The following is a 24,992-nucleotide window of genomic DNA, read 5'->3' as shown; positions in this document are numbered from 1 at the left end:
TGAGTTAGGTTCTTAGACATGCTAAAATCTGACTACCATTATTTGATTCCTTATATCTTACTGACAGTGTTTACGTTGGAGTTTCATAGTGGCTAAGTATCAAGATAGATTTTGACAATAATAAAAAAGCACAAAAGCACGTATTTTTTAGGGACATTTATTAAGTGGGTAAAACTAAATACTTAATGTAAAAAGCTCTATCAGATGTCCTTTTGGGTTACCTTCTTCTGCATGGAATGGACCACATAAAACTTCCTAGAGTATAAATCCAAAGAAATTTAATCTAAAGGTGCATTGTTCTTTTCCTGAAAAATTAACCCATTGCAACTGTAGACATTCTTCTAGTCTTTCAAGGACCTTTGAAAGGTATTCAGTATTAGATTCTTCTGTCTCAAAATTTTGCATTGCCAATTTGATACATGAATGTATCCAAAAAGTTTTAAAATTATTATTATTACTACTTTTAAACATTGGGGGTTTTTTAGTTTGGGGTTTTTTTTTGTTTTTTAAAGATTTTATTTATTTATTTGACAGAGATCACAAGTAGGCAGAGAGGTAGGCAGAGAGACAGGCAGAGAGAGAGGGGGAAGCAGCTTCCTGCTGAGCAGAGAGCCCATTGTGGGGCTCGATCCCAGGACCCTGGGATCATGACCTAAGTCGAAGGCAGAGGCTTTAACCCTCTGAGCCACATAGGCACCCCGAAAGTTTTTAAATTATTAATACTAGGGGAGGGGATTGCAATGGCAGTCTCTTCTTCAGTGACAGGTACAATCTATCAAGTCAACCACCAGTCTTGACATTTATCAAACATGTTATCAAGCAGTGGCATCAGTTGTAATTGTACTTTTTAGAATTTGATTTGTGTGGTTACTTGTTGAACATGGGAGGGAACATGTCTTATTTATAATAAGAAAGAGTATAAGGATTCACAAGTCAAGCCTTTGTGAATTTGGGATTTCGTGTTTTTGTGTCTCCCTTATTTGAAAACCAGTCTCTTAAATGAAGAAGTTTTCTCCTTGATTTTTGATATGCTTCTTACATTAATGGTTATTAGGAGTAACAGTTAATGCTAGCATTCTCTTTGGGAAGAAATAAAACCCAGTGAACAAAAAGAGAACTTTGGGGGCAGCCAGAACTATGGTTTGAATCCCATCTCCGTCACTTACTTACTGGGTGACATTAAGAAAGTCACTTAAGTTTTTCAAGACTTACTTATATGAGATATTTGTAAAGTACTGAATTAGCACAATAGCTGAGACATAAGTGTTCAGTAAATTATAACTTCAAAAATGTATTTAACAAAGAATGTTTCACCTCTTGTATGTTTTGCTTCTTACATGCATACAGCTACCTTTTTGGTATTTGTGCTTTTAGAGTAAAAGAGACATCATGTTTTTGTTTTTGTTTTCTTCAATTTAAACTTTTAAAAACATTGATATACTCTATGTACCTTAATTTTTGTAATTAATTTGTTTTATAGTATATTTTTTTCATTTATCTAGAACATGCTGATGGTTTATGCCATAAGTTAACAACCGTGTGTCCTACTGTGAAACCCCAGACTCAAGGTCTAGCAAAAGATGCTTGGGAAATTCCTCGAGAATCTTTGCGACTAGAGGTTAAATTAGGACAAGGATGTTTTGGTGAAGTATGGATGGGTAAGAATCCTGAACTGTTTTTTTGTCATTTCTTTAGCCATAGATTAAAACACCATAACTTATGTTGAAATATTTAAGGTAACTGCTGCTCATTAAGGTTTGGCTTAAAAAATCTCTTAATATTATAGATTAAAATAGTGGACTGTGTTTTTCTAGGGACATGGAATGGAACCACAAAAGTAGCAATCAAAACACTAAAGCCAGGTACAATGATGCCAGAAGCTTTTCTTCAGGAGGCTCAGATAATGAAAAAATTAAGACATGATAAACTTGTTCCACTATATGCTGTTGTTTCCGAAGAGCCAATTTACATTGTCACTGAGTTCATGTCAAAAGGTATGTGTATATTAGTTTCTTTTAGGGTATTCATGTTGATAAATTTTTTTAAGTCTTCATTTCTATTTTTATGCATACAAATTTTTTATTGTGTAGTGTTCCCTAACTTAAGATTTTTTTTTTTTAAGATTTTATTTATTTATTTGAGAGAGAGACAGTGAGAGAGAGCATGAGCGAGGAGAAGGTCAGAGGGAGAAGCAGACTCCCCGTGGAGCTGGGAGCCCAATGCAGGACTCAATCCCGGGACTCCAGGATCATGACCTGAGCCGAAGGCAGTCGTCCAACCAACTGAGCCACCCAGGCGTCCCTTAACTTAAGATTTTTTTTTTTTTTAAAGATATTATTCATTTATTTGACAGATCACAAGTAGGCAGAGAGGCAGGCAGAGATAGAGAGAGGAGGAAGCATGCTCCCTGGTGAGCAGAGAGCCCAATGTGGGGCTCGATCCCAGGACCCTGAGATCATGACCTGAGCCGAAGGCAGAGGCCTAACCCACTGAGCCACCCAGGCGCCCCTTAACTTAAGATTTTTATGTAGATGTTGAGAAGAGAAAATCTGACATTTTGTGTAATGCAATAGTGATTAGTTCCAGTTATTCCAGAGGATAGTTCAAAGTTTAAAAGGAAAATTAGGCCAGCTCAATTTATGTTGAAAGTAAGTGGGTTTTTATTCCATTTGACTAAAGGAAATGAAATAGCTAGGAGAGTGAAAAAGTATTTCTACAAATTAAAATAACACAATTAGAAAGAAGCTTACAGGGGCGCCTGGGTGGCTCAGCGGGTTAAGCCGCTGCCTTCGGCTCAGGTCATGATCTCAGGGTCCTGGGATCGAGCCCCGCATCGGGCTCTCTGCTCAGCGGGGAACCTGCTTCCTCCTCTCTCTCTGCCTGCCTCTCTGCCTGCTTGTGATCTCTCTCTGTCAAATAAATAAATAAAAAATCTTTAAAAAAAAAAAAAAAAAAAGAAAGAAGCTTACATCTTTATTCCTAAAACAAAGAAATCAGGTCAAGTTAAGGAAATCTTATTTTAACACAGTCTTCATAGTCAGAGTTCCAAGAAACTTTTTTCCACTATCTTTCACTAAAATTTCTCCATTCTCTCAAACTCCAGACCCTAAGGTAAGATCTTTAGTAACAGAATTGGTTAGGCCCCGGATAGGTGATACATTAGAAGAGGAACCAGTAAGCACTAAGTATGTTGATAGTCCTGCTTTTGCCCTCTTGAATTTTATCTCTCCCACCCAATTCTTTTTATTTTTATTTATTTATCTTAAAATTTTATTTATTTGACAGAGAGACACGGTGAGAGAGGGAACACAAGCAGGGGGAGTGGGTGAGGGAGAAGCAGGCTTCCCCTCGAGCAGGGAGCCCCGCAGAGCATGTCGCCCCGCAGAGCAGAGCAGGGACCATGACCAGAACTAAAGGTAGACTCCTAACACTGAGCCACCCAGGCGTCCCTCTACCCCCAACTCTTGTTTTTTTTTTAAAGATTTTATTTATTTATTTGACGGAGAGAGACACAGAGAGGGAACATAAGCAGTGGGAGTGGGAGAGGGAGAGGGAGAAGCAGGCTGAGCAGGGAGCCCTATGTGGAGCTTGACCCCAGGACCCTGGGATCATGACCTGAGCCAGAGGCAGATGCTCAACAACTGAGCCACCCAGGTGCCCCTACCCCAACTCTTAATGAGTCACTCCATAATTAAAGCTACTGATGTCATCCCTCTCCAGTAGTCCCATTTTGGCCAACAATGTAGTTCCATCTAGTGGTGACAGGGCCAACTACAAGCTACATATTTGCTATAGGAAACCTCCCAAAGGAATAGAAAAGCCAAAAAATAAGAATTGAGGTAGCCCGGGCACCTGGGTGGCTCAGTCGTTAAGCAGCTGCTTTCAGCTCAGGTCATGATTCCGGAGTCCTGGGATCAAACCCCATGTCGGACTCCCTGCTCCGTGGAGAGCCTGCCTCTCCCTTTCCCTCTGCCTGCTTGTGCTATCTCTCTGTCAAATAAATGAATAAAATCTTAAAAAAAAAAAAAAAAAGAATTGAGGTAGCCTGTTAATTGGTGGCCAAAACATATCTAAAGCCCCAAAGTACATGCCACTTTTTGGAAGGACTCTTCACTGCAAACAACTGCAAAATAATCCCTTCCAGAGTGCGCTGGTTGAACTATATAAGGAGGGGAAGAAAGGGACAAGGAGGAAATTTAAATCAAGATATTAATAGCATAAGAATATAATGGAGGTAAAAGCTAATGGTCCATTTAGCTTTGTATATTGATTTCAAGAATTATTTAATTCGGGGAACATAATAGGTATGTTGTCAGATTGCTGGGTTAGGGTTATTTCTAGTTGGGAGATTAAGAATGCAAGATCATAAATGACCCTTCTGGTTTTAAAACTCTGTAATTTCCCATTTTATTTCAGGTACTTAGCAGTTGATCCTCAGTAATCCATTCAAACTCACTGTGTCATGTGCTCCCAGATAAACCTACTTTCCTTGCTATATAGGTCTTCTTCCTTCTTCTGGTTTCCATGAATCTGTTCAGATTCCTTCATCTGGAATTTGATTTCCCTGTCTCTCAACCAGGCCATCAATCATATTCCCTTCGTATTATACTTAAGTGTTTGAAGCCATTCATTAATATCCATATCTGTCATGATCATTATATCCTATGAAATGTTTATAAACAGACTATTCTATAAATTATTAACAACCAAAATGTATTGAATACTTCTAATTTATAGGACACTCTCCTACTTATTATAAGGTATCAAAGAACTAAAGCACCGAAAAAACTTATACTGAATTTGCAGAGAAAAGACCTAACCTTCTGATGAGTTAATTTTCAGTATCAAAGTAAATAATAGCTCACTATAAACAAATAAGCTATAGGCCCAAGCATAATGAATTTCCAGGTGTTTAACATTCATTAAGAAAAGGGATGAGGAAGAGATCACATAGGCTGGAATAAATTGAGAAATATTAGTCAAGTCTTAAACTGATCTTTAAGGTTATAAAGGCTATGAATGGGTAAAGGGAAAGGTATGGATATCTGCAGAGGTAAGAAGATATGAGGAGGGCGCCTGGGTGGCTCAGTGGGTTAAGCCGCTGCCTTCGACTCAGGTCATGATCTCAGGGTCCTGGGATCGAGCCCCGCATCGGGCTCTCTGCCTGCTTGTGATCTCTCTCTGTCAAATAAATAAATAAAATCTTAAAAAAAAAAAAAAAAAGAAGATATGAGGAAATTGGGAACAAAACCATGAGAAATAGAAAGTACAGAAGGCAGCTGGTTGGATATAAGGCTGGAGAGGTATGTGAGAAATTTAAGACTCCTCTGAATTGATTTCACTATTACTTATTGAGTACCTATCCTATGACAGGGTCATGAATGAGCTTCAAAGGGTCCATGAACTTCCCTGAAGTTCTGTGTCAAATTTTTGCTTATTTATATGTGTTTCCTGGAAAGAGTATAAGGCACATGGAGGGGGTAGGGTAGGATTTGTTATCTTTGGTTAAAGATCAGAGAAAAGGAATTGTCAGAATGACAGTAACAAGTCTTAGATTTCTGTGCATTGCAGTGCTGTACTATTTTAGCAATTATCAGTTGTTACACTGAAAAATGTTCTTTTACTTAATGTATTGATCATGCCACCTTATTTAAATTCTTTATCCTAAAACAAAAGAACTGTATCATCTGTTTATTTCTATATACTCTGCATTGCAATGTGGAGTATTTATGTAATGTCAATTTATCTTGCAGGAAAGGAAGTGAAGAAAAGAAGTGCCTCTTCCTCTGTTTAAAGACAGTTTTTTTACTTGTGTTTTTAATCCTTTCTTACATCTAAAAAGAAAACCCTTCTTAGATCTCAATATTTGCTTCTCTCACCTACTGTTCTGCTTTTTTGCTTCTGTTCACAGCCAAGATTTTTTAAAGAATACTCTCTGTCTTCACTTCCTATCCAGCCATTTACTCTTTTTAAAAACTACTTAAGTTTATTTAATGTCAACACTTTTCACAGATTTTTTTTTTAATTGTGGAATATTTCAGACATACAGAGAATACCATAACAACCATGTCCTTACCATCCAAATTTAACTTATGTTTACACTTTGCCGTATTTGCTTCAGTTCTCTCTACTAAGAAAGCAAAACATTACAGATCTAATTCCGTCTTTGTTTTTACCCCTCCTTGAGCCCATTCTCATTAGAGCCTTCCCTTCACGTTCTTTTGGGCCCATTTCCCCTTCTAGAAGTAACCTTAATTTTGAAGTTGATGCTTACCTTTTCCATCTGTGTTTTCCATATTGATTACTTGTATTGATATATATTTGTCTATTAACAGTATTTGTATGTTTTTAACTTATGTAAATCTAACTAGCTTTATTTTCATTCAACATTATGTTCTTGAGATTTATTCATATGGATAAAGATCTAATTTGTCTCTTTGTAACTGTTGGATGAGATTCTGTATGGATATACCATTGTTATTCATTCCTTTCCCAGTGAACATTTAGGTTGCCTCTAGTTTGTCACTGTAACAGATAGTGCTGCAGTGAATGTCCTTGTGCTTGCCTCTTCTTGCCTGTGTGCAAGAGTCTCTAGTGCATTGGATGGCAGCAACATTAACATCACCTGGAAACTCACAGATGCAAACTATGGTGAGAGGGCCCACCAGTCTTCACTTCCCCACCACTTGTGTGATAACGGTCATTTAGTGCCATTGATCCCATTTATCACATCTCTCTGGAAGATACCGCCTTTTCTCCTTACCCACTGTCATTGCTAGATTTTAACATAATAGTCTGTCTTTCCTAGACTATTCTAGGAACTTTTAAATTTAATCTTTTTATGCAGTTTTGGCCCAATTTCATTTTCCATATTACTGTTGGAATGATTGCTTTTTAAACATAAATCTGATCGTATTGCTTTTCAGTATAAAACTTCATGTAAAGTCCATTTAGGCTTGCCTTCTGTGTTCTCTTTCCCTCTGTAGCCTCTTCCTCATCAGTTCCCATCTTTGTCCCCCGTGTTCTTGCACACGAAGGACTGTTTTCACTTCCCTGATCTGTGATGTCACATGCAGTACTACCTTTTTACTTGTTAATCTTTCTTCCTAGAATTCCCTGTCTGCCCCCATTCTTCTTAGAAACCGATTTCCTCCATAAAGCCTTTTCTGAGTTCTTCATAAAATTAACCATATCCATTGTGTCTGTATAATTATAGGTTTTACAATACATTTTATCACACCTACTATACAGTATTTGTTTTCGTATACTATATACTTTCTAGATCTTTGTATTATACTTTCTTACTATATCAAGGTCTCTTCAAGGTCAGGGACCATGACATATTTATCTTTGTATTTTGTATCTTTTATAGTACCTTACATGGAGTAGATCCTCAGCACATATTCAAATGGACAGATAAAGGCAAAGACACAATACCATGTTCCATCTGCAGTAGATGGACCAGAAGAAATACAGATATTCTCTGACTTTGAATCTCTGTAAAGGAAGAGACTACATCATAGCTCTCCTTTGCTTCACAGTCCGGTCATGGAAAGGGCTCTCTTTGTCTTGTCTTGTTTTGTTTTATTTTGAAATACTTTTAAACTTCAGAAAAGTTGTAAAAATAATGCATAGAATTCTCATACATATTTCAGCCAGATTTGTCAATTGTTAACTATATATGTATCTTTCAGTACATAAAAATATAAGGATTTTTCCCTGAAACCAAGGAGCACATGCAAACACATTTGCTTTACTGCTAAATACTTCAATGTTTGTCTCCTAAAGACAAAATTGGATACAATTCCAATTGTATCAATCAGATACAAATCTGATACCAGTCCATTTTTCATATTCATCGGTTGTCCCAGTGATGTTCTTAATTAAACGCACTTTTCCCCCCATCCAGGATTTAATCGGTTCTTTTAGTTGTCAATTTTCTTTGGTGTCCTTTAATCTGGAGCAGTCCCTCTCTTAGCTTTTCTTGTCTTTGATGACATTGTTACTTTTGACAAGAACATTATGTTTGTTTTGCAAATGTACCTTAATTTTGGTTTATCTGCTATTTTTTCCTTGATTAACTTCAGGTACATGGAAGTTTTTAACTAGTATTACAAGAATAGCAACTAGAATTCTAGCCTTTCTGTTGGCTATTACTCATAGTAGTTTGCTGTTTGATGGTATCTTCTGCTAAAATTGAGAGGAGTTAATTCGACTGACACTCCCATGTCAGCTCAGCCACCTAGGTCCATTTTTAAGTACCCCAAGATATTCCCAGTTGTCTGCACCCTTGATTCATATTGACTTAAAAATACACAGGTATCTGATACTGCCTTTTGGATCAAAATGGGGATTGCTGATCTTGATCAAAGCAAAGAAGGAATGCCTACAATCTAGAAAGATTATTCAGTTTTCCATTATGTTATTAGAGAAGTTTTTAAAATTTCAGTTGAGAGACCTCTTCTAGAATATTAAATTAATTATTCAGAAATTCCAAAGCTGCAATAAATATTAAAGAATAACAAGTTTTAAGTTTTGTATTGTGATGCAGTGATTTGTTTGGAGGTGGGGGAAAGTTCATTTCAATCCTAATTTAAGATGTGCTTATTTTCTGGGGCGCCTCGCTGGCTCAGTGGGTTAAGCCTCTGCCTTCGGCCTAGGTCATGGTCCCAGGGTCCTGGGATCAAGCCCCACGTCAGGCTCTCTGCTCAGCGGGAAGTCTGTTTCTCCCCCTTTCTCTGCCTGCCTCTCTGCCTACTTGTGATTTCTCTCTTTCTCTGTCAAATAAATAAATAAAATCTTTTAAAAAAAAGATTTACTTATTTTCTGTGAACATTTTTCTCTCTCTTATAGGGAGTTTATTGGATTTCCTGAAGGAGGGAGATGGAAAGTATTTGAAGCTCCCACAACTGGTTGATATGGCTGCTCAGGTATTTGTGTACTGCACATGCCTCCATTTGCATTGATAGTGTACATAAAAATGTAAAATAATCATAGTAGAACTGTTGTTTATATAGTGAAATCATAGAATTTTAGAGTGGAAGGAACATTAGAGATAATCCAGTCTGATTTCCTTATGTTATAGATAACGTAGTGTCTGAAGACCTGCAGTATCTAACAGATTCATATAATTTACTGGTATTAGAACCAAGCATGTAATTCCCAGTATGGTGCTGTCATGCATCATGTGACCTTTTGGAAACCTGAGTTAACAAATATGAAATCTATATGTATTTCTATTTCAGTAGATAAATTTTAAGATAATGAATGATTGCTATTCCAAAGAAAATTTTGGAAATCTAAAGAATATGCTGAACTTTTTATTTAATATAGTTGAAAACAAGAATGAAGATGGCAATATACACTGAAAAATGGGATATTTTTATTCTTTTGAATTTTTGTTCTTATTTTTGAATTTTAAATTACCATGTACGAGCAATTTTATATACTAAAAAAATTTTTACTTAAGTATAGTTGACACAGTGTTACGTTAGTTTTAGGTATATAGCATAGTGATTCAACAAGACTATACTTTATACTGTGTTCGCAAATGTTGCTACCATCTGTTACCATATGATGTTATTACAGCATCATTGACTGTATTCTCTATGCTGTGCCTTTTATTCCCCTGAGTCTTAGTTTTTAAATGTGAGTAAAAACTATTAACAGTTTCTGTTCAGAAATGTGGGAGGTGTTCGAGGGGCCTTTGATTGGCTTTAGTTGACATGTCAGTTCTAAGACTGCTTTCTTGGTGAGCATCCAGATGTCCACAGACTCTCAGTTTAGAGAAGCTTTATACCAAGAAACTGCCCATCTGAGGATTTGGCATATGCCAAGCCTAGTCCATGGTCCTGTGTTCAAGCCTCTTAAACACGACAGTAGAGTTCAGCAAACCATTTTTGTGAAGGGCCATATAAATGTTTTAGGCTTTGTGGGCCATATGCATCTCTTGTTTCTTCTCCTGTTCTCCCTTTTCTGATTCCCCCATCCTTCCTTCCCTTTGTATCATATATGTTTGTTTGTTTTCCTTTTCAAGATTGCTGATGGTATGGCATATATTGAAAGAATGAATTATATTCACCGAGATCTTCGGGCTGCTAATATTCTTGTAGGAGAAAATCTTGTTTGCAAAATAGCAGATTTTGGTTTAGCAAGGTTAATTGAAGACAATGAATATACAGCAAGACAAGGTAAGATTACTTTTTTTTTAAGATTTTATTTATTTGACAGACAGAGATCACAAGTAGGCAGGGAGGCAGGCAGGGAGGCAGGGAGGCAGGAGGAAGCAGGCTCCCCGCTGAGCAGATAGCTCTATCCCAGGACCCTGAGACCATGACCCAAGCCAAAGGTAGAGGCTTAACCCACTGAGCCACCCAGGTGCCCCTATTTATTTATTTATTTATTTATTTTTAAAGATTTTATTTATTTATTTGACAGAGAGAGATCACAAGTAGAGAGAGAGGCAGGCGGAGAGAGAGGAGGGAGCAGGCTCCCTGCTGAGCAGAGAGCCCGATGCGGGGCTCGATCCCAGGACCCTGAGATCATGACCTGAGCCAAAGGCAGCGGCTTAACCCACTGCAGGCGCCCCTATTTAAAGAACTATTTTATATTGTTGTGTATATACATAAGTATATAAGACACCTGTAATCTTATTTCCACTCTAAATGTCTAAGCTTCACAAAGGCTGTGTTTTTATGTCTCCCATAATGATTAGCAAATGCCTTGTGCATAAGAAACATACACTAAATATTTGAGTAAATATAGGCTTTTAAAATTAGAATTCAACAGAATGGGCCATCATCAACGAACAGTTAAGTATAACCAATAGGTGCTAGACTTCCTTAAAGTTACAGATCCTATAATCATGTTTTTAGTTGCTTATCAGAGTTTCTGCCTTTGTGGGTTTTTTTGTTTTTTGTTTTGTTTTTGTCTTTTAAGTAGACCTCATGCCCAGCATGGAGCTTGGTATGGGGCCTAAACTGATGACCCTAAGATCAAGACCTGAGCTGAGATTAAGAGTCAGATGCTTAACTGACTGAGTCACCCAGGCCCCCTTCTACCTCTGTTTTCTTGAACAATTTTCTGTCCGCACCAACATTTCTTTTTCTTTCTTTCTTTTTTTTTTTTTAATATTTTATTTATTTATTTGACAGACACAGATCACAAGTAGGCAGAGAGGCAGGTAGAGAGAGAGGAAGGGAAGCAGGCTCCCTGCAGAGCAGAGAGCCCGATGCGGGGCTCGATCCCAGGACCCTGGGATCATGACCTGAACCGAAGGCAGAGGCTTTAACCCACTGAGGTGCCCCAACATTTCTTTTTCTTATGTCACTGGTTTATGAGAAAGAAATGTGATTTATTGTAGTATGAATTCAAATTTTAAAGAATTTTTCCCATGTATCCAGTACTTTTGAAGAATCTGACATTGATGACACATACAATAAAGATATTGACTAAAGATTAATCCTGCTTATACCATATTTATAAAAAAATATATATTTTTAAAGATTTTATTTATTTATTTGAGAGAGGAAGAGAGAGGGAACACAAGCCGAGGGAGGCAGAAAGAGAAGGAGGACAGAGAAGGAGGAGCAGGGAGCCCAAGGTGGGATTCAATCCCAGGACCCTGGGATCATGACCTGAACCAAAGACAAACGCTTAACTGACTGAACCGCCCACATGCCCCCAAAATAGATTTTAATGAATAATTTACTTAAGCAAGATTGTCATTATTTTAGGTGCAAAATTTCCAATCAAATGGACAGCTCCCGAGGCTGCACTGTATGGTCGATTTACAATAAAGTCTGATGTATGGTCATTTGGTATTCTACAGACAGAGCTGGTAACAAAGGGCAGAGTGCCATATCCAGGTAAGCTGACATTTCATTTTAGCTCTTTGTTATCCCAAGACCCTTAACTAGAGTTTATTAGGAGCAAAAACTGTAAGGGGAAGAAAAACTTTTTTTGTTCTCTTTTTTCCCTTCCCTCCCTTTCTTCCTCTCATTATTTGGCATTGGATAGACTGCAGCCTTTGAGAATCATGATTCTTGAGATAGGGCAAACACACGAGGTGTGACCCATATTCACCTCAGCTTTCTCAAGACATTTTCCAAATGGGCCTTTTATTTCTACTATTCTCTCAGATAATAAGCATATCTTAAATATCCTGGGTCATCTCCCCAGCAACCTCCTTCCCTCCCCAATAATTGAGAGTCTGCTTAGCCTATCATAACACAGGGTGAGCTACTAATGGAGACAGGATTACAAAGAAATACAAGAAAGAAATTGTATATAATAACTTGAAGGCAAACAGGTGATACTAGATAAGGAAACTTTCAGGGAAGTGCATTGATACAGTTTCATAGTTAATATATTTGGCAAAACCAGGACCAGAACTTTTCTTCTGAATTTGTTTGGAAGTTCTTTCAGACATTATCTTGCCGCTGTCCCTCATTAACCCAAATTTGGTCCTTGTGAACTGTTAATATCAGAAAGTATCAGTACTTCAAAGTAGTACTCTAAATTCTCATTAATCAAATGAGGTTCGGTTTTGAAGACATTAGGGTTAAAATTAAGGTTTCAGGTGGAATGAAAAAAATTAGACATGTGAAACAGATTAGCATTTTCTAAGCATTTGATATACTTGACATTTAGAATTTATTTATTTTTTGTTGAAAATATCCTTTCACTTGATAAACTTACTATACCTTGAATCAGTTAGTGACTAGGGGATTTGTTCTGTCTTGCTAGTGGTGTTAGGGATCACTTTTTCTAATGTTTGAATCTTGTGTGTTAGGTATGGTAAACCGTGAAGTGCTAGAACAGGTGGAACGAGGATACAGGATGCCTTGCCCTCAGGGCTGCCCAGAATCCCTACATGAATTGATGAACCTTTGTTGGAAGAAGGACCCTGATGAAAGGCCAACATTTGAATATATTCAGTCCTTCTTGGAAGACTACTTCACTGCTACAGAGCCACAGTACCAGCCAGGAGAAAATTTATAATCCAAGCAGCCTTTTATATGCACAAATCTGCCAAAATGTAAAGAACTTGTGTAGACTTCCTTACTTTACATACAGGAATCAAAAGAAGAAAGCCTTCTTCACTCTGCATGTTTTTAATGGTAAACTGGAATTCCAGATACGGTTGCACAAACCGCTTTTTTTTTTTTTCCAAGTGTTAAACTCTAAAATACCAATGATGAATTTTCCAACTTATTTCAGGGTCCAAAGAAAGTATAGTTATGATGTTGATGACCGTGTGAGTGATAGCATGACCATGAAGAGCAACAAGGCTGCTTCTTTATAAATCACTTCCTTTCTTTTATTCCCCAAACTCAGAGTTGTTAAGAGGAAAGTGTGTATCATTATAGACAAAACTTGGGAGATAAAAACAGGTATACCAGAATAAAATCTAAAGTCAAGGAACTTTATAGGACCAAACAATTCCATTCCAGTTTTTAAAGATGTCTTCCATTCATTGTTTTCACAAGCTTTTTCGAAGTTGAACAGTTAGTATACAATCTTACTAATATCTACCTTCTTTTGCATGGAAATGCACCAGGTTTTTAGAAGCAAAAAGGAATATAAACAGCATCTAAAACTTGATTAATGTTAGACGACAGTAGTGACATTTGAAAGTATAATGCACTATGTTAATACTCATACTCATGGAACTGGAAAGTAGAAATTTTCACTTTGATTAATCATTTTCTGAATAGCTCAGTTTAGAATAATGAAGGTAACTAGAAAGTGAGTTAATCTTTTATAAGGTTGTATTGATTTTCTTTAAGGCATTATATAATTGAAGTTGTACTGTCCAATCCAAGGGAAAATCTTTTAATATTTAGATAACATGAAAAAATAAGACCTGACATTTAAACAGTCCTTTTGAAAAAGTAGACTGGTACTGTGAGATATTTCTAGTATGTACTTACGGTGATGGGTGCCACAAATATGAAATATCACTAGATCAGGGACTTGAATGCACTTTTGCTCTTCCTGAATATAGACTGACAGAGAGGAAAATATTTAAAAGAAATATGAGAAAAGAAAATGTGAAAATTTTACAGGTAGAGGGATGGAATGTTATGCTTAATGTTCATGTTAAGGAGTGACAAATGGCTTTCCTGGCACTCATAGCTCCTCACTCACCTGTTCTGAGATTTTAAGAGTTACAAGGTATGTCTAAAACTAATCTTTCTTAATGTAAACACTAAATGAGCATTCAGCCTCAAATAGCTAAGTTAAGGCTTCCCACTAATTCCAGTGATAGAGCTTTTATGTGAAACATTTTTAGAACTCCAGTTTTCAAATCTGTGTTTAAATCTATATTAACTTTTTAAATATACTTAATGGTGATCATTTTTTCCCTTTTTAGAATTTAGTTGTTTTGGGGAGGAAAACTTATTGAGAATAATAGCAGCGGTGGAAAGGGAGGGACAGGTTTTTTGCCCAAAGTATAGAAGTGAAACCCAAAAGTTTTATGACTGACTCAAAAAGAAATTCCAAAATAGGAATTTAAATAGCATCATTACTGGTTTAAGTGTAGCAAAGGAACTGAATCTGACAAATGAAAGTATTTATGTTTTAAAATATTCTCCTTTATAGTCACACTTTTAAAGCAATACATCAGGTTCCCATATTTTAGAATTATAATTCTTTTTTTTCTGATCAACATTTATTCAAGAAAAATGGTTGAATCTTAGTAAGATCAGTGAGCTTTGTCGTGTACGTGCTCTATTCACAACCCTTAACCCCAATTCCACTGTAACCTTGAAAACCAACAGCCCCTGTAATTACAATTTTTAACTATCATCACTTACCTGATTTCATCATTAAGTTTAAAGTTCTGTGCCATGGTAACTGTATTGAAATTCAGGCAATTTTAAAACATGACAAATGAGTTTAATTTAGGTTGGTAATAGCTCTGGTACTAAAGGTTGTGGAGGTTTCTAATGTTTACGTAACCTGTTTAGTATTCAATCTCTCTTCCAAGAGACTCTTCCTAGGATTCCTGTCATCATTTACCCAGAACATCTACAACCTCGGACATCAGATTTTTAAAGGGCTTTATGTGAACTATGGTATTATAATTTTTCTAAGCATTTAAAAAAGGATAACAAAATTATGTAATAATTGTGTTCAGAAAAATAAGTCAGGAAAAGTTGATGGTATTCATTAGGTTTTAACTAAATGGAGCAGTTCCTTATATCACTTGTATAGTAAGGAAATAAAACACTAACTTAATGTGTATTCAGTTTAAATGGTTCTGTATTTTTAAATTGCCAAGAGAAATAAAGAACTTTGTATATTTGAAGATTTTTTTTTTTTCCAGCAGCTTTTCATCTTCAGTGTCTTAATGTGGAATTCAACCCTCACCAGAAAAGGAAGTTGACAGAAACAACCTTTATAGCACAAACACTTTTTTTAATGAATAATGGTAGCCTAAAATGTAATATTTTTATAAGGTATTATAATATTGTTTTGTGGATAATTGAAATAAAAATTCTCATTGAATGCACCCATTTATCTTTCCAGCCACTATTCATATTTTCTCATCAGTTTTTTAAAAAATTGGTATTTATAGCATATTCTGAATTTGTTCTTCCATTAGGAAAAAAGTGTTCAGTTATAACTCTTGAGCAGAGTTGAATCAATTCTTTATTAAATTCAGATCATTATTGAACTCATTCTGTGTGTTTAATCCCATGTCAGGTGAGTGACATTTTTATAAGTTTTTTGTCTTTTGGTTTTTTTTTTAATTATACCAGCAACTACAGTTAAATGTATTGTACAACAAAACCTAGGTAATTTGAGTGAAGCTATTCACAGTGAATATGTGTGAAGGATATAAAATAAAATGACCACTTTTGACCATAATGGACTTAATTTTCTAAAAATGAAAAATATGTGAGCCTTACTTCTGTGTGTGTTTTACTCTTCTATTATAGGTATAATGAAAATAAAATTATACTAAATTATGAATGGCCAATCTAAAGCATTTATTTCCAATAAGGTAATATCATTTTCTTTTACTATTATCTAAAATAATCAGCTTTATTTTTCCCTGATGATTTCAGAACAATACATTTAACCAACAAAAACATCATTTAGTAAACATTTGTTTAGTATTTTTATACAGTGTAGTAATAGTTCCTCAGTTTAAGAATGTTTTTCTAGTTTGCTGTTTGACTTTTAATTTTACATGTAATTTTTTCTCAAGTTGTACATTTGTATGTTATAAAATCTCCTTTATTATACTTAAAAAGTCTTTTGCATCCCAAGATTAAATAATCGTCTTCTCTGTTATATTTTTTGCTTTCCTTTTTTACATTTCTCTTTAAGTTATCTTTATCTTTTAAGTTATCTAGGTATAAAACGTGATTTAAGGGTCTAGCATAACTTTGTCCCATATAGTTAATTTTCCCAGCACCATTTATTGGTTAATCCGTTCCCATCCCATTAGTTTGGGTTCTTTACTTTTATTATGCACATACCTACACATACCAGCTTTGTTCAATTAACTTGCTATTCTTCCATCAAAATAACACTTTGAATTGCCAGTCACCTGATAATGCATTTTAATAATTGAACAAGTTGTCTTTGGTATTCCTTTTTTGAGGCAAATTCTTGATGAAGTTGAGACCTTATTTTTCAGATTACCCAAAAATTCAAGTGATGTTTAGGTTTACATTATGCTTATAACTTGGTAAGAATTAACAACTTTAAAATCCATCTTCCTAGCCCATTTATGCAAATCTTCATTTACATCTCTTGGTAAAGTTCTTCTCTAAGACTTTTCTCTGTGGAATTGAAAGCTGAGTTTCATCTCGTCTCATTATACTGCTCTAAAGATGTCACCCCAGTCACTGCTGAAGATCTCTGGGGTCTCCACTGGGGAGACCCACTTTGTTACAAAAGAAACCAACTTGTAGACATGAGGAGAATTGTGCCCCAGTAGCATTTGTTTCCCTAAAATCAGCTCTTCTCCAGCCCTTCCTCCAGTTTTTCCTTTTTTTTTTTTTGTTTAAATGGCATCAAGTTGCGTTTCTGTCACCAGCAACCACAGTCCTGATTAACGTTCAAATTGTCAATGCAGAAAGGAGTACTTATTAAAGTAAGCCGCTCATATATCGCTTCATCTGTTGGCCCCTCCACATCCACTCTGCTGACTGGATTCCCTCATTTTGGAGTCCTTTTGAGGTACGCAAGAGAGGAGCTCTAGCAAAAAATGGGAGGAAACCGACAAGTCAAAGTATTTCCCTATTTCCTCCTTTCGAGGTTGGATTGCCTATGTCCTTCAACCAAAGGTTCCTTTCAGTATACCTCTTTTTTCTTTTGGGGGAGTGATAACAGCTCTCATCCCTTATCTTTTCTGTTTAGGGTAGGGTGCTTCTAATTTTGGTTACTGCATTAATCCTGTGATTCCCCTATCCCGCCTGCCCTTTTGTAAATATCTTTGATTCTTCTTAATTTGTGCTGTTTCCAGCTGGGACTCTGACTGATATTCCTTGTGCTACTAATAACTATCAGCAGAAAATAACAAACTTACATTATTGCATCAAAGTGACAGTTTATACAAAATAGTAACATTATTGGTAACAGCAACTTACAATATTAAGTGTAAAATTACTGTAAGACCTTATTAACCAGAGAGACCTCTTTAATTGAGGTATAGTTAACAGACAACATGTTTCAGATGTACAGTATAATGATTTAGTATTTGTATATTTTGTGAAATCATAGTCTAGTAACATCTGTCAACATATGTAGTTACAGAATATTTTTTCTTCTGATCAGAACTTTGAAGATCTCTTAACAACTCTCAAATATGCAATGTGGTATTAACTATTGTTGCCAAGCTGAACATTACATCCTGATGACTTATTTTATAACTGGAAGTTTGTATCTTTTGACTTTCCTCACCCATTTCTATTCCCCACCTCTGGCAACCACCTGTCTGTTCTCTGTATCTGAGCTTGGTTTATTTATTTGCTTTTTTGGTTCCACCTATAAGTAAGATCACATAGTATTTCTCTTCGTCTGACTTATTTCACTTAACATAATACCCTCAAGGCCCATCCATGTTGTCTTGACTAGAAAAATGTCTTTCATTCCTTTGAGAGAATAACATTCCATTATATATGCACACATTTTATTTATCCATTCATCCATCAATGGACACAGGTTGTTTCCATATCTTGGTTATTCTAAATGCTGCAATGAATATAGGAATGCATATACTTTTTTGTGTGTTAATGCTTTTATTTTCTTCAGATAAATACCCAGAAGTGTAATTGCTGGGTCATATGATAGTTCTGGGTTTTTTTGTTTTTGTTTTTGTTTTTAAGATTTTATTTATTTATGACAGAGAGAGATAGTGAGAAAGGGAACACAAGCACAAGGGAGCTGGAGAGGAAGAAGCAGGCTCCCCGCTGAGCAGAGAGTCCTGATGTGGGGCTCGATCCCAGGACCCTGGGATCATGACCTAAGCCCAAGGCAGATAGATGCCCAACAACTGAACCATCCAGGTGCCCCGGTAGTTCTGTTTTTAATTTTTTGAGGCACCTCAAATTTTGAGGCACCAAAAAATCCCATAGTGGCTGCACCAACTTACATTCCCACAAACAGTATATAAGGGTTCCCTTTTCTCCACATCCTTGCCAACACTTGTTACTTTTTGTCTTACTGTTAGTAGCTATTTTATCAGGTGTGAGGTGATGTCTCATGCTTTCATTTGCCATTTCTCTGATGATTAGTGATGTAAAGCATCTTTTCATGTGCTTAATGGCTGGCTGTCTCTCTCTCGCTCTATATATATCTTCTTTGGAAAAAATGACTATTCAGAATTACCCTTTTTAATTAGATTATTTGTGGGGTTTTTTTGTTTTGTTATTAAGTTGTAAGATTTCTTGGGGCGCCTGGGTGGCTCAGCTGCTAAGCGTCTGCCTTAGGCTCAGATCATGATCCCACGGTCCTGGGATAGAGCCCCGCATTGGGCTCCCTGCTCGGGAAGCCTGCTTCTCCCTGTTACACTCCCCTTGCTTGTGTTCCCTCTCTTGCTGTCTCTCTCTCTCTCTCTCTCTCTCTGTGTCAAATAAAAAAATAAAATCTTTTTAAAAGGGATGCCTGGGTGGTTCAGTCAGTTAAGCATCTGCCTTCAGCTCAAGTCATGATCTCAGGGTCCTGGGATTGAGTCCCACATCGGGCTCCCTGCTCGGTGGGGGAAGCGTGCTTCTTCTCTCCTCCCCACTTAGGCTCTCTCGCTATCTCTGTCTCTGTCTCTGTCTCTCTCTCTCTCTCTCTCTCAAATAAATAACATTTTGGGGGGAAAAAAAGTTGTAGGATTTCTTTAGGTTTTGGATATTAATCTCTTATTGGATATATGACTATGCAGGGCTCAATCCCAGGACCCTGGGATCATGACCTGAGCCAAAGGCAGATGCTTAACTGATTGAGGCACCCAGGTGCCCTCAGATATTTTTCTTTTATTAATTATAGTTTATTTCTGTTTTGATCAAAGAACATTCTTTTTATAATTTTAGCCTTCCTAAGTGTATTAATTATATTAAAATTCTGTTTTGTTGCCCAGAATATTCACCTTGGTGAATGTTCCACGAGTACTTGAAAATATTACGCATCTTGCTTTTGTTAGCTGGAGTTTTCAGAAAAAGGGTCAGTTTGGTCAGGTCAATTGTGTTGCTTAATCTTTTGTATTCATATTGCTTTTCTGCCTATTCTGTCTATCAATTACTGAGAGGAATGTTAGAATCCTCAACTATACTGGTTGATTTTTCTACTTTTCCTTTTAGTTCAGGCTGTTTATGTATTATGAAGCCCTTATTAGGTCCATTTCCATTTAGGATTGTTGTGCTCATGATAAATTGACCATTTTATTCTCATTAAATGTCTCTCTTTATCCCTGGTAATATTCTTTAGCTAAAACTGAATTTCCATCTAGTATCATTTCCCTTCTCCTTAAGAGCTCCTTTTAATATTTCTAGGTGCACAGATCTGGTAACACTGCATTTAAAAGTTTTGACTTCTTTTTTGAAATATATTTTAGCTCAGTTAAGAATTCTTGATTGGGGGGCGCCTGGGTGGCTCAGTGGGTTAAGCCACTGCCTTCGGCTCAGGTCATGATCCCAGGTCCTGGGTTCGAGCCCCGCATCGGGCTTTCTGCTCAGCAGGGAGCCTGCTTCCTCCTCTCTCTCTGCCTGCCTCTCTGCCTACTTGTGATTTCTCTCTGTCAAATAAATAAATAAAATCTTTAAAAAAAAAAAAAAGAATTCTTGATTGGGGGCGCCTGGGTGGCTCAGTGGGTTAAGCGCTGCCTTCGGCTCAGGTCATGATCTCAGGGTCCTGGGATCGAGTCCCACATCGGGCTCTCTGCTCAGCAAGAAGCCTGCTTCCCTCTCTCTCTCTTTCTCTGCCTTCCTCTCTGTCTACTTGTGATCTCTCTCTCTGTCAAATAAATAAAAAATCTTTAAAAAAAAAAAAAGAATTCTTGATTGACAGTTTTCTGTAGTACTTTACAGAAGTTTCTTCACTGTCTTCTAACTTGGATTATTTCTGTCAAAAGTTCTGTTGTTCTCAACTTCATTCTTCTATATGTAAAGGGTTTTTTTCTCCCCCTCTGTATTTTAAAAATATAGTCTCTCTATTCTTAGTTTTCAACAGTTTATTTATGATATGCCTTTGCACAACTTTTTTTTTTTAAGATTTTATTTATCTGACAGAGAGAGAGATCACAAGTAGAGAAAGAGAGAGAGAGAGAGAGAGAGGAGGAGGCAGGCTCCCTGCCTAGCAGAGAGCCTGATGTGGGACTTGATCCCAGAACCCTGAGATCAGGACCTGAGCTGAAGGCAGAGGCTTAACCCACTGAGCCACCCAGGAAGCCCTTTGCACAACTTTCTTTTTTAATTTATTTGACAGAGATCACAAGTAGGCAGAGAGGCAGGCAGAGAGAGAGAGAGGAAGGGAAACAGGCTCCCTGCTGAGCAGAGAGCCCGATGTGGGACTCGATCCCAGGACCCCAAGATCATGACCTGAGCCGAAGGCAGCAGCTTAACCCACTGAGCCACCCAGGCGCCCTGCACAACTTTCTTAAAGATTATTCTACTGAGGGTTCTTTGAGATTCCTAATTCAGTGGGTTTACAAGTTTTATCAAAGTTGGAAAATTTGGGCCTATTATTTCTCAACTTTTTTTTTTTTTAATATTTTATTTTATTTATTTGACAAACAGATCACAAGTAGGTGGAGGGGCAGGCAGAGAGAGAGAGGAGGAAGCAGGCTCCCTGCTGAGCAGAGAGCCCAATTCGGGGCTCGATCCCAGGACCCTGGGATCATGACCCGAGCTGAAGGCAGAGGCTTTAACTCACTGAGCCACCCAGGCACCCCACAACTTGTTTTTTTTTATTCACTTCTTCTGGGACTTCAGTTACATGTATGTCAGGTCATTTAATATTGTCTCATGGGTCATGATTGCTTTATTCTTTTTTTTTTTTTTTTCTGTTTAATCTTTGTGCTTCATTCTGGATAGTTTCTTTTGCTTTGTCTTCATGTTCACTAATCTTTTCTTTGTAATGTCTATTCTTTCAATCCCATGCAGTATATGTTTTTTATCTCAGAAATTCTAGCTTTAATTTTTTTTTTTTTTATGTCTTTCATGTCTCTCTTCATTATGCTTACATTTCCCTCTACCATCTTGAAGGTTTTTTATCTGGATGTTAGGACTATTGGGTCGGTTTTTATTATTTTATTAAACTTTCTCCTGTATGGACTATGTGTTTCTATTTTTATATATGCCTGGTGATTTGATTTTGTGCTAAACACTGTACATTACAGTTTTGGGTTGCTGAAATTTTTTAAAAATTATTTTAAATAATGTTGAATGTTGATTTCCTGCTCATTTTCTGATCTGGCTGGTGGGGTCAGGAATTATTCTAAGCCCTGTTCAACCTCTAGGGATTGTTTTGTCTATTCCTTACTTGGAATCAGTTGACTCCTTTCAAGATTTACATTAAAGGTCTGTTAGGTGCAAAGCAATCTTTAATCTTAGAAGACTTTATCTCTACCTTGCTGAGGATGCTACCTAATGTTCCATGTATTGTTGCCAAGAATAGACAATTAGGAACATGTAACTATTTCTAACCCTGTGCAACTGCCAATATATATATATATATTTTTTTTTAAAGATTTTATTTGAGAGAGAGCATGCGAGATAGCATGAGCAGGGGAAGGGGAGAGGGAGAAGCAGTCTCCCTGTTGAGCCTGATGTGATAAGGGGCTCAATTCTAGGATCCTGAGATTATGACCTGAGCCAAAGGCAGACGCTTAACTGACTTGAGTTACCCAGGTGCCCCCGGCCAAGGTTTTCTTGCCTGTTCCTTTCTAGCGGCTCTTTCAAATTTGAGTAGTTTTCTCTTATTCATGTGTCTATCAGCGCTCAACCAAATATTTGAAGGGGTCCTTCTATACTCTGCCTTTCAGATTATAGCCACATTGGCCTCCGCTAATACAAATAAACACTCATTTTTGTCTCCTCAACTCAATAACACTGCAGGGCTCTGTTTGGCTCTCCCCCCACCCGTGCCCCTTGCACTGTAACCTATAGATAGTGAGTTGGTACAATTGCTCTCTCCAAGATCAATCTTGGTCCATGTCTGAAGTCCTTTCAAATATTTGAGCTAGTTTTCTGGCTAAGATGGTAGTATAAATCCTATCCTTGTTACTTTATTTTTCCTAGAAGTAACAGAGCTATTAATTGTAGTGATTTTTTTTTAGGGTCATTAATTAGAGGGCAACATTTGGAATGGGTGGGTAGGCCTTCCCTGGTATAATAAGCTGATAACAGTACTAACAGTTTTCCAAACAAAGTTCACAGTTTGCTCTGGGAGAGTCCTAGATGGAATCTGGGGGCTGGTGAGGAAAGCGAGCAGATCCTAAAGTAAACCCTGATCACCACAAGGGCAACAGAAAATGGAGTCGTTTATTCTGAAATGTACCCCTGGGATCCAGCCCTGAACATGATTTTGAAAGGTCAGAAGGGACACAAGCCACCTCACCTAGAAGAAAAGTTACACACATGTGGGGCCATTTGTCCCTCTCTTCCACAACCACCAAACACAGGGCGTCAAGTCCTAGCTTCCCAGAAAGACAGAATGTTATGCTCAACAATAAATATTAATGGACATATGAACACTAATGCGAAGAAAACCACCATAAAGGAAAGAAATCAACAACCAAAAACTAACACCTAAGGAACCAAGCTTAATGGAGGCAACTAATGAAAACTTTGTTTTAAAATGTTTCAGCCATTTTTTTCAAAAGGTATGAAGGTACACTAGTCTCCTCGTCTGTGGTTTTGCTTTCCCTGATTTCAGTCGCCTGTGGTTAGCCTGCTGACCAGAAAGAGATGGTCTTCCTGATGAATTCTTAGAAGTTCAGTAGCCTAACACTGAGAATTTGCCTAGTCATTCACCTCATGTCATCCTGTAGACATTTTATCTCACAGCATCACAAGGAGGGTGAGTACAGTGCAAAAAGATTTTTTTAAAAGATTTTATTTATTCAATTGACAGCACAGGTAGGCAGAGAGGGAAAAGCAGGCTCCTCGCCGAGCAGAGAGCCTGATGTGGGTCTCAGTCCCAGGACCCTGAGACCAGGACCCGAGCCAAAGGCAAAGGCTTAACACACTGAGCCACCCAGGCACCCCTACAAAAAGATTTTTTGAGAGACCACAGTCACTTAACTTTTATTTAGTATATTGATATAATTGTTTTGTTATTGTTCATCTCTTACTGTGCCTAATTTATAAATTAAACTATCATAGGTATGTATGTATAAAAAAAAACAGCTTATCTTAAGATTTGGTACTAAGTGCGGTTTCAGTCATTCACGGTGGGGGTGGGAGTGGTCGTGGACTGTGAGCCCTGCTGATAAGAGGGGACAACTGTATTATGAAAAGAAAATTTGGAAGTTTAAAATGGAATGAATAAAAACCCTCAACATCAAAGGAAAAAAATTGGGGTAAGTAGAAGAACATAGTTGGAGATCAAATCTGAGTTGGAATAATAAGCCAAAAATATACCCAGAATTCAGTACAAAAGAACAGAGTAAAAAAAAATTTTTTTTTAAGCGTGGATAATAGATCGAGAAGTTCAGTATCAATCCAGTTAAGTTCCAGATGGGGGAAAAAAAAAAACCCAAAAGAATGAAGGAGAACTAATGAAAGAAATAGAGAAAAAATTTCCAAAAAAATATATTGCTTCTGGTTGAAAGGATCCCTCAATTGTAGAACAGAATTAATTTTTTTAATTAATCATAAACACAAATAGTGATATTTTAAAGCCATAAAGAGAACATCCAACCTTTATCTAGAGGGGGTTGAAACCCCAGCTTATTTAAAGAACGGAACTCAGGGGTGCCTGGGTGGCTCAGTAGGGTAAGCATTGGACTCTGGATTTCAGCTCAGGTCATGATCTCAGGGCTGTGAGATGGAGCCCCATGTCCGGCTCCACACCCAAGGTGGAGCCTGCTTAAGCTTCTCTCCCTCTCCCTTTGCTCTTCCCACACTCCTCTCTTCCTTTGCGGGGGGTGGAGGGGTGGGGGGTACTTAACCTTAAGTATTAATTTGAACTAAGACTTTTATATAATAAAACCAGCATTCAAATCCAGAAGAAAAAGACATCTTCAGAATACAAAGTACTCAGAATTTATTAACCAGGCCACAGACCCATTCTGAAAAAGTAAATTGAGCATATATTCCAGACAGACACACACACACAGTGGGTAGAAGAGCAGGATAGGGAAAGAAAGTCTCTTTCATATTAACATTTGAATTTCAGACTTCCCTTGGAAAATGAGAACATAAGCAATCCAGGGCTCTGATTCCCACTGGACTACTATAAGCTGGAGTTAACTGGCTACTGCTTTCAAAGAGTTAAGGTCCTTAGCTGCTGTCCCAGTGGCCTATTACTTCACTCCCTAT

At 37.2% G+C, this 24,992-nt stretch overlaps 1 protein-coding gene across 4 annotated transcripts in view; it reads left to right on the top strand.

The window, feature by feature from the left end:
- YES1 (YES proto-oncogene 1, Src family tyrosine kinase) overlaps positions 1–15,685 on the top strand; it is a 65,711-nt gene extending 50,026 nt beyond the window's left edge. For all 4 annotated transcript variants that reach the window (XM_047697280.1, XM_047697279.1, XM_047697281.1 and 1 more), the window contains 6 exons: positions 1,503–1,658; positions 1,815–1,994; positions 8,854–8,930; positions 10,037–10,190; positions 11,736–11,867; positions 12,794–15,685. In XM_047697280.1, the coding sequence (XP_047553236.1) occupies positions 1,503–1,658; positions 1,815–1,994; positions 8,854–8,930; positions 10,037–10,190; positions 11,736–11,867; positions 12,794–13,002 (908 nt within the window). In that variant the 3' untranslated portion in view covers positions 13,003–15,685. The remainder of the gene's footprint in view (positions 1–1,502; positions 1,659–1,814; positions 1,995–8,853; positions 8,931–10,036; positions 10,191–11,735; positions 11,868–12,793) is intronic.
- The last annotated feature ends 9,307 nt before the right edge of the window (positions 15,686–24,992 follow it).

The sequence above is a fragment of the Lutra lutra genome, chromosome 12 (assembly GCF_902655055.1).
Source record: "Lutra lutra chromosome 12, mLutLut1.2, whole genome shotgun sequence".
NCBI classification, from domain to species: domain Eukaryota; kingdom Metazoa; phylum Chordata; class Mammalia; order Carnivora; family Mustelidae; genus Lutra; species Lutra lutra.
This window is presented reverse-complemented; position numbering and strand designations above follow the sequence as displayed.